Raw genomic sequence first — 11,137 nt, 5'->3', positions numbered from 1 at the left:
TTCTGGATTGAGAAGATTTTATTTGTGATTAAACTGAATATCTTTGAGTTGGCTTCAGAAAGTTTGACAGACAAATCAAAAAAAAGAATGTACACTCACAGTTTGCATTGCAATGCATTTAGTTCAACTATTAAAGATCAGTTTTTCACCATTTGCTGATATTTTATAGACCAAAAGGTTCATCAGTAAACCAAGAAAAAAAACAGGCAAATTAATCATTACTGAAAATTACTATTAGTTGCAGCCAAAAGCCAATTTTCCTCTGTAAATGTTGCCCGTCTGTTACAAACTGTAACAAAATTCATACAAGCTCATCTTATCAGTAAAGACCTTTATATGTGTTTTGCATGGTCAGGTTAATTTTCTTTTAAAACGTGTTTGCCTTTTGTTCTTTTGGATTAAAAATGTTCCCTTGGTATTTGTCCATTATAATGCCGTCAAAGATATAAGACGATATTAGACAACAAAATTACTGTGAAAACACTGAATCTTCATAGTGCAAACTTTTACAATACTTCCACAAACCTCTTCATAAGAGCTAATACCCTCTTTCTCTCTTCAGCTGCACAGGTGGACCTTTTTTCTTTGTGGCAAATTATATACAAAAAAACATAAAAACAAAACGACCCTTTTGGTCCCAACACTCTGCTGCATATCCTGGAACGGCACTTAAGGCCGTGTTTGCAAAGTTTTTAGCTAATGAGTTGTTTTCAGAATCACAGATGCACCCCAGGATCACACAGATTATGTACTTCATTCTCTACTGAAGTGCTAATGAGTAGATCAAACCAAAATTCCCACTGCTCCGCAAGCTGCTCTGTGATTTTGCACCTCCATGGTGACAGTGATTTCCCTTTCACCTTCGCTGAGATATGGACTGGACATGATTGTTGGATCATAACAAGATGAAAAGTCCACTAGCTGCTCTGAGAAGCTCTACTTAGAAACAGTGTTGTTTAGAGCTAAATGTGAATGTTTGCATGCTATCAAAGGCCCTGCAATCTCCCTATCATGTTCTTCATCTTAGTTTAGGGTGTTAGCGTGCTAACATTTGAAGTATAGCTGAGGATGATGGAAATGTCATTACTTTGCATGTATTTGGCCACAAACATGAAGTATTTGACAAATTAAACTTTTGACCTGGTGATGGCACTAGAAGAAAGGTCAGGGGATTACCAGTTATTACAATCCATGCTGTAGTGAGTCAATGTCCATACCACAATTACAGGTGTCATCACTTTTGTTGCATTGAGGTTGTTTTGGCTTGTAGCTAAGCTTTTTTAATTAGGCAAGATCAATACCCTTCACTTCAAATGAAAAATAATACAATTATTGTAAGATGGTACAATTTTGAATCATTTTTCAAGTTAGTGATATTGAGGGGTAATCAGTTTTGTTTTCTAGTGTACTTTAATAAAAGCCAAAAATGTTAACCTTATGGTGGCACTAGAAGAAAATCAGGGATCACCACAGTCATGAAAATTCATCATCAGGGAACCATAACTGTCTGCACAAACTTTTGTGTCAATCCATAAAGTAGATGTTGGTGTTGGAATATTTCAACAAAAAAGTGAAATCTTAGACCTGCCGGGGGCGCTAGAGGAAAAGTCAGAGGCTTCCTCCTATGGGCACCATGAATATCTGTCCAGTAGGTGTTGAGATTTCAGTCTGTGGTGAACCTACTGAGAAGACCGACATTGCCATCCCTAAAAACAGATGAAAAATGTTATGATGATGATGTACTCTCTTTTGGTCTGCTGTGGTGGTTATGGCATCACTGGTGAGGACTTTAGGCCAATAATGTGCTTTTCGACCTCCATGGCCATATCAGTAATGCTCCTCCTGATGTCCAGTGACAACACATTCTCCCCTTCCAACGGAGGCTCTAAAACATCAAACTGGGAACGCAGCAGGTCTGCTTTCATGTAATGTCCCCTTCGGGACTTCATCCTCTGGTGAATGAGATCATAGTCGCCATGTAGAAAGAGAAAAAAGACATCAGCAGTAATGGGAGGCAGGATTTCTTGGTCTGGACTGGAAGAGAAAGTGAGGGCTTTGGAGCCATAAAGCAGGATCTGTCTGTAGAGGCACTTCAGGGCGGAGCACACCACAACAGCATCAGAGCCTGAACACCTTTCCCTGGGGTGGAACAACAAACACATATACAGACAGTTATTGAGGGCAGGAATGAACACTGAAATGTTGTATGCATAACAAAAAAAGCAGTAGGGAAATAAACTAAACAAACGTAAAGTGAACTCTGGTCATTAACAGCTTGGGAGAAGAAGTAGGTGGAAAGAAAAGGAGGGGTGCAAGGATGAGCAGATAGAGAAAAATAAGTGTGACTGAGTGGAAGAGTTAAGCAAAAGAAGTCTTTGATGTCACTGCAGACGTCTTAAGAAAGAGATGGCACACTTTTCACTTCACCTCTTCTCGACTCTCTCACTTACTCAGTCTGTCTTTCCTCTCCCTAACTCCCTTCCCTCGCTCTCTGGTTTTCATCTCAATTTTCAAAACCATCCTTGATATTTTTGATCTTTTTTGACAATTTCACGCCTGCATATCCTTACCTCGCTGCTCTCTGCTCTTCAGCTCCCTCTCACTCTCTAAACCCATCATCTTCTCCTTTTCTGTCACTAAAAACTATCTTGTGTTTTCCAGGCAAGTGTGTGTGTGTAATAATCTATGTGTGTGTGTGCACATGTATTACTCTTACCTCTGAATGACTTCATGTAGTTTGAGAAGCCAAGGCAATCTGTCCTGAACAACATAATGACAGGATTTATTTTTGTTGTAAACAGCATGTTTTAAGATTATAGCAGGCTTTAGATGATGGACCAGCACCTTGGAATGCTGGTGTGTTACTTTTTCTTTTTAGATTTATTGTTTTCTAAAGATACAGGTCTTTACCTTTTAAATAAATATTCAGGGGCACCCTAGGGGGTTAAAGCGCCGATTGCAAACTGCACCGGTTTGCATCCGGCTGACGACCTTAGTTGCATGTCAGTCCCCATCTCTCTCTTTCCTCTCATTTCCTGTCGTCTCTCTACTGTCCAATTAAGGAACAGAAATAAATTCCCCAAAAATGATAAAAAAAAATAGAACTGTTCTAAATCTTTGTGATTTTTGCTTGAGAAATAATGCAGCGTAGACTCTCTTACAAAGTGAAGTTACGAAAGGAAAATAAATCTTAGGGAAAACTTTTCTTGCTCCTGGAAAGCAAGAGAAGGCACTGTCTCACTTTTGGGGTGACTAGCATGAAAAGTGATTCTGGCTTTCCCCTTTAATACAAGTGGGTGGGTGAATCCAATCACATACACTCCTGGTTTCAGCATATCAGTGGCCGTCAGAGAGGCAAGCCGGACACTGCAGAGCATCACAGGGCGAGCCGAGCCCACAATGGGGAAGCCAGACTGCGTCATCAGACTGAAGGTTAGTCTCAAACCTATGCACCTGAGAAAATACTACATTCAGGTATAAATAGTTTTATGATAACTACATGCATAGTTGCAGTGAGCATAATGGAGCAGACGCTTTGAAGAAGTATTTATAGTGAAGCAAATTACTCCAAGTTGCCAATATTTTCTGTTTTCTGGACTTAACTCAAAGAGACTTTTAAAGAACCAATCAGGTAATCAAACAGAGATCATGACAGACAGACATGGCAGCACAAACACATCTTTGATTACACTGAGATCAGAAACAGAATCAGTCACAATTTGGTAACAAATGAACTGGAGTCATTTTTTTTTCATACAGCAATGTCTTTAACATGAAGAGCTGAACTCAAATGAGAGGAATCACATTTTCTTATATCCCTGCTTCTGAGCACACTCATGTCCTGTTTGGTTATGCCAACGTCAACCTGCCAACTCTGATACTGGCATGAAAGACACATTTTTCCCACAGCCTGACAGTAATCCTGAATTTACATTTCTAGTTCACTTCATTATTTATTCTCAAACTGCCAACTGTTGAGTATTTTTAAAATATGCCAAAGCGTTGGACAGAGCAGGTCCCAGGGTAACTCCCCCCGCCACACAGCACAGATTTCTGAGTGGGAGGTTATCATCAGCCACCATACACCGCTACCAGCAAACGGCTGCCAAATGTTGGCTGCCGCTGCTCTGCCTGCAAGCATGTATACTCATCTTTTGGGAGACAGCCAGTCAATTGTTTGGAGGTCTCCCTTTATTTTGAAAGTCAGCATGAACGAGGAAAAGATAAATATTTAACAAATAAAAATAAATGACTCAACTGAATTTCAGGATTCAGTTTCCTCCCTGCTGTTTTCACTGTGTCTTATGTCTGCAGCTATGATTTACTCATGACTGAAGAGAAAGAGTGCAGCACTCCAGGGACACACACGCATAGGCTGACCTTGTCTGTGAGCGGTTCGCCCCGAGCCATCTTCTCAACGTTCTCCTGTGGGTGGAAGTCATCCCCTTCATACAGAGGCCAGCCCAGCTGATGAATGGAAACAGGTGAGGATGAGGTAATGTGTGGGCACAAGCATGATTGGAGAGGTATATGTGAGTAGAAAGTTACCTTTTCTGAAAGAAAAGCCCCAAAACTGCTTCTGTATGAGAAAAGTAACAAGACAGAAGTGATGCAGTGAAATACTTTTTTTTTTTTTTTTAAAGTTAAAAAAAATACTTTAATCTGACACCTCTACAGCTTTAAGCCAACACTACTGGCATAGATATGCTACAGTTTAAAGCTAAAATAATAGTGAATGGAGCAGCTATTTTACAACACAATGAATTGTTGAAGTGAATTTTCAACCAAAAATCCCAAACGTTACCTAGTGCCACCTTCTCACTTGTGTTGATTTTCTACTTTTATGTCTTATGTAATAGTAAATTGAATATCTTTGGGTTTTGGATATTTGATCAACCAAAACAAGCAATTTGAGTCCTCATCACCAACGTTTTATAGACTAAATAATTAAGCGATTTAGCAAGAAAGAAATGCGCTGCTTTTTAAATAATGAAACTAATTGTTACTTGCAGCCTCACTATACTACTTTGGTGTTAAGTTACGTCCCTTACAGGTCTGTGTTGCATCTGCTTAAGTGAACTTGTAACAGATACCTGTGTACTGTAACCACTTATGTAATGAGACATCAATATTTGATAAACACCACTTCCTGATCACAATCGTAAATGTTTCTTTTTCTTCATGTGACTCAATAACTTAAAAATGTTGGTTATGCTCTTCTCAATGTGCTTCTTATGTCCTAAATAAACTGATATGCATGTAAGACAGTATACATACTTTCCACAGCCCGAGACTCCCATTACAATGTAGATCATCTTTCTGTGGATCTTCAGACACCCAAAGGCAGATCCTATCCGGAACTGGATTAAAGAAGAAGAAAAATCAATTTTTAACTGTTGGCAAGAAATCTTACACGTGTTATCCTCTCAACCGTAGAAATGTGTAGAAATAACATCAGTGCTCATGTGATGTTACCAATAGTAGTAATACCACACTCAAAATACTCCACTCTCAGAAAAAGTCCTGCATTGGAAATATAAAAGTATGTAAGTATAATCAGAAAAATGTACTCTGCACAATAACTACTTTTGCTTTTGATACTTCAAGTACATTTTGATACCAGTGCTTTTGTACTTTTACTTCAGTAGCTAAAATGAACTTATTCCATCACTGAAAACTCTCAAATAAATGTAATGATGAAAAAGAAAGTGCAATATTTCCCTCTAAACTGTAGAGTAGTAAAGTACAGAGTAAACACAGTTACGTTTCACCAGTGGATGCGACATACTGTTATTGTGAATTGGTTGTGTTGCCGTAACTACTGGGATCTTAACTCGTGCAGTTAACTAATAGCATAAGGAAACCCTGCTCAGGTGCAGCCAGCTTACCACTAATCATGTTTCATCTCATGACAGCCGCTGACTAAAACAACAAGAACTTATACAGTCTGGTTTTAGCAAAACAAAACCCTCGTCTTGCTGAAAAAAGATCTGTAAGTCTGAGAAATGCTCGCTGAATCAGTGACTTACATCTCTTTCCTACATCAAGTGCTTCATGGACCTTGACCGCGGGTTGTTTTGCTAAAGTACGCGATGACGCACGAAGCACGTCAGCTACGTTCCCAATTAAAGGGGCCGCGGTCTCTCTTTAGCTCTTTACGTAGCAGCCAAATTGCTTTGGACGTCATTACTGATGAAAACAATGACGTTCAAGGCATAATGTGATATGTTTCTCAAAATTTAATAGGTAACAGACATTTACACTAATTCACACGTAGATGCACAACTTAAAGGCAATAAAGATGAATATAAGTTGCTCAGTTCCACCCATATGACTGTTATAGCTTACATAATTATTCAGTCAATAATCTATAAAAATCATGCCTGCAGACAGAACTCATAGCTTGTTTCATCATTTAAACTCGGAAGAGTATGGCGCATAAAATCAGTGAGTAAATGTGATTTTTTATGATGGATGAAAACATTAAGTTATTGTCAAATGATATATTTCAAATACCACTGTGCAGGTGATTAACAATCACCATCTGGCAATCTGACACAAATGGGACCATAACTGCAATGTGAAGGTCCATGCTGAAATTTGGAAAGAGAGATTAAAAAATGGGAAGAGAGGAAAAAAAAAGTGGGAGAGCGAGAGAGAGAGAGAGAGAGAGAGAGAGAGAGAGAGAGAGAGAGAGAGAGAAAGAAAGAGGGAGAGGGAGAAGGGAAAAAGCCATCCTCCCTCCTGTAGATCCATCAGTGGGCAGGCAGGAGACGGATGCAAGCTCTCCTCCCTCCCGCTCTGTTGCATCCATCCATTCTCTTATCCATCCACCATCTCTTCATCCACCCATTCATTTCCAAGGGCGTCGCAAGGGGTGACAAGACCCGACTGAAAGGCACATACATGTGAACGTGTGTGTGCGTGAGTCCTCCGTGTATGTAGCCTGTAGGTACGTGTGCGTCTGCTCTGCTTGAGGATCCGCTGACATGAGGAGCTGAAACAGAACCGACAGAAGGATGAAAATGCTCCGGTTTCGCAGCCCCAGCATCCGCTCCCTGGACCAGGAGGTCCTCTGTACGATCCGGTTACTGGACGACTCTGAGATCTCCTGCAGCATCCAGGTAGACGACAAACCTCATCCACCTCATGTATTGTGCTCTGTGATTACTGCAAAAATCACGTGGACGCAGCAGATGAATTTCATCATATCGGTCAATTAAAACCATTGTAGATTGAAGGCTGTAACAGCACTGCATCGTCATTTTTGCTGGACATAGACCATTTTGAGCGTATTGATTTTCTAGTTTCCACGCTGCTGTGATTTACTGGAGAGGTTGCATGCTTTGCTCCATACTGCCAGTATGAGATATGTGGCGGAGAGGGGAGGAAAAAAAGGCATATTCAGTTGTGCTCCCTGCATTTGTGTTGGGTCCATGCAAGATGTGGCCCGCATGGAGGGAAGTTGAGATGAAGTTTGATTTCATAGCAGTAGAAATGATGGAGCTCCATGGGTGTGGTGGTGATAATAGAACTGATGACAAGGACAGGAAGGACCTCTGTTTGGGTTATTGATTGCAATCGTGTGTGTGTGTGTGTGTGTGTGTGTGTGTGTGTGTGTGTGTGTGTGTGTGTGATGAGATGATGATACATGTTGTTCCCACCATGTTGTCTTCAAGTGTCCCTGCCCTACAGCCCAGAAAGTCACTCCCATAGCCCACAGCTGATAAGTGGCTGCATTGTCAAGCTAAAATCAGGCTATTCATATGAAGTCTTATAAAGCACACTATTTGGAAATATATGGTTTTTACAGGAAGACAAGATTTTACTCTCTGCTAACACTTTACTAGAAGTCCCTATATTAAGTACTCATACACCGTATGAAACATGTAATATGCTTTATAAGACATTATGATGTCATTGTAAGGAGATATATTCTTTCATTAATAGATTTGTCAACAATAACTCCTCCTTAATAAATACTTTAAATGTCCTCATATCTGCATAAAACTACATTATAATGTGAAATGTGAAATATCCTTTGGAGTCTAAGACAATATGAGGGACAGAAAAAGGTTTTCTATAACTAATTTATAATCTTTTTTTATTCTTTCAAAATGACTCAGGTAGTCACAGTCCTGTACTTTTATCGATTAAAGAGTAACTTGACCCCAACAAAAAGCACTTCTGTTTATTGCCTGTCTTTTCATGTCAAAATCCAGCTCAGTGTGCCACCCAGGAAATGAAACTAGCAGAAGGATGTATGCCCGAGATGTTTGCATGTATATGAACTGCTCCAGTTGTATTATCAGTATAAGAGCAGACTGATGAAGGTGTGGCCAAGATCATGATCTAATATCTGCATGAGCAAAAGAGATGGAGAGATGGAGTTGTAGCGTACAGTGAAATAACTGGTGTTTTCCATTCATCGTTTATTAGTTTTGGGTGGCTTCTTTGTTGTTTCCTTCCCAGAACTGCAGCTCTGGACAGTGGCTTTCTGATCATTTTGTAGCTGGCAACATTAAGTGTAGTTCAGTGTTTCTGACACGACATGTAGCCTTGGATTTGTAATGCAGGGCTTCATTGTAGCCCACAAGGAACTGATGCACAAACCACCACTTTCAAACAGAAGTCCAGCCAGCTGGGAAACTGACATGAAAGGAATAAAAACTGATGACTGGATCCAGTTAATGGATAGAAGCCTTTAACTATTGACTCATTTGAGATCTAATATTGAAACCGTTTTTGGCTGCCTGAACAAAGGAAAATATATTTCCCTAGTTTCCTCAAACAAATTAGATCCTGTGGGCCTGCAGTGTGGATCATACCTGGCTCCTGGGCCCCTCCAGCCCTGAGCTCCAACTGCTGCCAGAGATGTAAAAGTAAAATCCTGTGAATCTGCAAAAGTACAACTCATAATTTTCAAACCACACACATTTAATAAAGTACAGTGCATACAAACATGTATTGCTATGTTGTATGGATTGACATTATTATTTTTTTTAAAATACCCTCAACATTTCACCAAATCCTTCAAAGCATCATCAGCTTGTTGGTAACCCGGTGAGATGAACAGAGTTGCGAGCGCAGTGAGTGAACGCAGTTCCGAGCAGCACCTTGTATTATCCTGAGCTGCCTTCAAAAGAAGTTGTCAGATGCTTGGGCCCTGTTGTCTGACCCTGAAAGACCGATAGCACCCGCTGCATGTCAAACTAACTGTCTTGCTTATCCTCAACATGTACCCAATCAATGATTTACAAAACACCGTTAAGTGCACTGAGAGAAAAAAAAAGGAACGAGGAAGAGAGGAAGAGGCTGTGTCTGTTTCTTGGTGATGGTGCTCACTTGCATGTATACCTGTGTGCTTGTGTCTTTGAGAGCACAGAAGTGTGTTGAACTTTGTGTACACGTCTGAGGACATTAAAGTGAGATGCGTGAATGCAAGATTGTGAATATGAAAGTGTGCGTGTGCTTTTGTCTGTGTATCTGTGCGCGATAAGGAAATGGACAGTTAGATTTTTCTAGCTGACTGTGTTTTCCAGGGCTTTCTTTAATGGCTTTGTGTTCCGGTGCTGAGTTGCTCCTTCCTACATATTTCATGACATCCTGTGCTCCTCATGCTACACTTCTGCTGCTCGACAACAGCAGTTCTCCTCTTTCCACTGTATGGGGACCTCCATCTCTTACTTTATCTGCTTATTTGTTTTCTCTCTGCATTGTCACTGTCTGTCTTTCTCATTTTGTCTGTTCTGCTGCTCTCTGTTGTAGGGAATATGTAGGTCAGGATGAGATGCTAAAGAAAGCACTAGATTGAACGGCATCATAAAAAATCATGTGGTAAAAATTGTTCTCAAATGCATCAGAATAGTTTGCTTAATGTGAGCCTGCGATGCCCTTATTTCCTTTAATTTTACTCTGAGGCAGTCAGTTCTTGACTTTGCATAAGACATGGGTGCATTAGCCAGGTCCCCCCGGGGCACAATGTTTGGCACTGCATGGATTATCCTGACTGAATGAAGACTTCAAAATATCTTGAAAAGCCATGATGTGTGAATATTTCCAAGGCAATAAAGATTGCAGTTTTTGGCTACAAAATGGATCACTGCAATGGTCATTGCGTAACACGTCTCATTACCGCAACTGCAAAAATAACAGCAAGGCCAGTCTATTTGTACAGCAACTTTAAACAACAATGCAGTTGCTTTGCATAAAACATGAATGACATTAAGACAAGATAAAAGAAACATCACATGATGTTAGAAGTAATACATAAATAGGATATTAAGAGTAAAACAGACAATAAAATAAAAATGAACGAAGATTGAATAAAACCGAGTAAACAGGACAACGAACATTACAAGTGCAGTTGCAGTGCAAGTTCATATGAATGAACAACAGAATGAAGCAGTGCAAACAGTTGTAAAAGCACTAAGTATTGGAGCAGACCTCAAGTTCTCTTGGGGACTTTGGGTCACATTTTGACATAATGAAAATCTTATATTTGGAGAAAGTCAACATTAAGTGACAGGATATGGTAAAATTTAAATTTAAATTTTGAACATTATGTTCAGATCTCACTCACAGCAAGATGCAAACCAGTGAGTCCATCAGGAGTAGAACACACCACACAACTCTTCTCCAGCACACCACGCTTCTTCTTCACATCTTGGGCTATCTTGACTTAATCTGGGTGGTATCTGAGGATGTTATACAGTTCATTAATTAGTCACATGTTTGATAAATTAACAGAGATGCCAACTATACAAAACAACATTATCAAAACCCTTTTCTACAAAAAATACTATTTACAAAAGATCATTATAGTTAAAACAAATATTGCAACGGCTAGGGTTAGTAGAATAAAAATTACCATAAATACGAGATAATAATCTTTATTCTTCATCAAAAACAGTCTTTCATCATATCAATGGAGGAGAGAGGTAAAAAAGTTTGTATGAATATATGTGTGGGTTACAGGGAGAGATGGATGTGTTTTCTTCAGACTCAGATGTTACATGTGTTTTGAAAAGGTTTCAGGTTCTGAGTTGAAAGACATGATGACAGCTTACAGCAGAGAATAATTATTTTTAAGTTGTTTCCTAAGAATAACTTCACAGCAGAATATATGCAGGTGGAG

General features: G+C 39.6%; 2 protein-coding genes across 4 annotated transcripts in view; one reads left to right on the top strand and one right to left on the bottom strand.

Moving 5' to 3' along the window:
* Positions 1-6,114, bottom strand: LOC111660884 (IDNK gluconokinase). Of its 2 annotated transcripts, none has more exons than XM_023414310.2 (6): positions 6,030-6,114; positions 5,278-5,360; positions 4,549-4,579; positions 4,381-4,467; positions 2,717-2,760; positions 1-2,139 (listed from the first exon to the last, which is right to left on the bottom strand). In XM_023414310.2, exons 2-6 carry the CDS (start codon positions 5,313-5,315, stop codon positions 1,767-1,769), a joined length of 573 nt encoding a protein of 190 aa, XP_023270078.1. In that variant the 5' UTR covers positions 5,316-5,360; positions 6,030-6,114; the 3' UTR covers positions 1-1,766. The 2 variants fall into 2 exon arrangements, with proteins under 2 accessions (XP_023270078.1, XP_023270077.1); XM_023414309.2 differs by having other exon boundaries at positions 5,889-6,113.
* A 681-nt stretch (positions 6,115-6,795) lies between these two features.
* Positions 6,796-11,137, top strand: part of frmd3 (FERM domain containing 3) — a 56,998-nt gene continuing 52,656 nt past the window's right edge. For both annotated transcript variants that reach the window (XM_023414398.2, XM_023414397.2), the window contains exon 1: positions 6,796-7,124. In XM_023414398.2, coding sequence (XP_023270166.1) covers positions 7,020-7,124 — 105 coding nt within the window. In that variant the 5' untranslated portion in view covers positions 6,796-7,019. The remainder of the gene's footprint in view (positions 7,125-11,137) is intronic.

The sequence above is a fragment of the Seriola lalandi genome, unplaced genomic scaffold (assembly GCF_002814215.2).
Source record: "Seriola lalandi dorsalis isolate HSWRI2012SDOR001 ecotype SW California unplaced genomic scaffold, Sedor1 jcf7180002054524, whole genome shotgun sequence".
In the NCBI taxonomy this organism is placed as follows: domain Eukaryota; kingdom Metazoa; phylum Chordata; class Actinopteri; order Carangiformes; family Carangidae; genus Seriola; species Seriola lalandi.
The sequence above is the reverse complement of the archived record's forward strand: the minus strand, read 5'-3'. Positions and strand labels throughout refer to the sequence as shown.

Bases quoted from the DNA above. Each gene is read 5' to 3' on its own strand.
- LOC111660884 (XM_023414310.2), bottom strand. From the start codon at position 5,315: ATGATCTACATTGTAATGGGAGTCTCGGGCTGTGGAAA. The intron at 4,580-5,277 runs GTATGTATACTG...TTTCTCATACAG, and splicing joins GGAGTCTCGGGCTGTGGAAA to AAGCAGTTTTGGGGCTTTTC. The intron at 2,140-2,716 runs GTAAGAGTAATA...GTTCCACCCCAG, and splicing joins CTACATGAAGTCATTCAGAG to GGAAAGGTGTTCAGGCTCTG.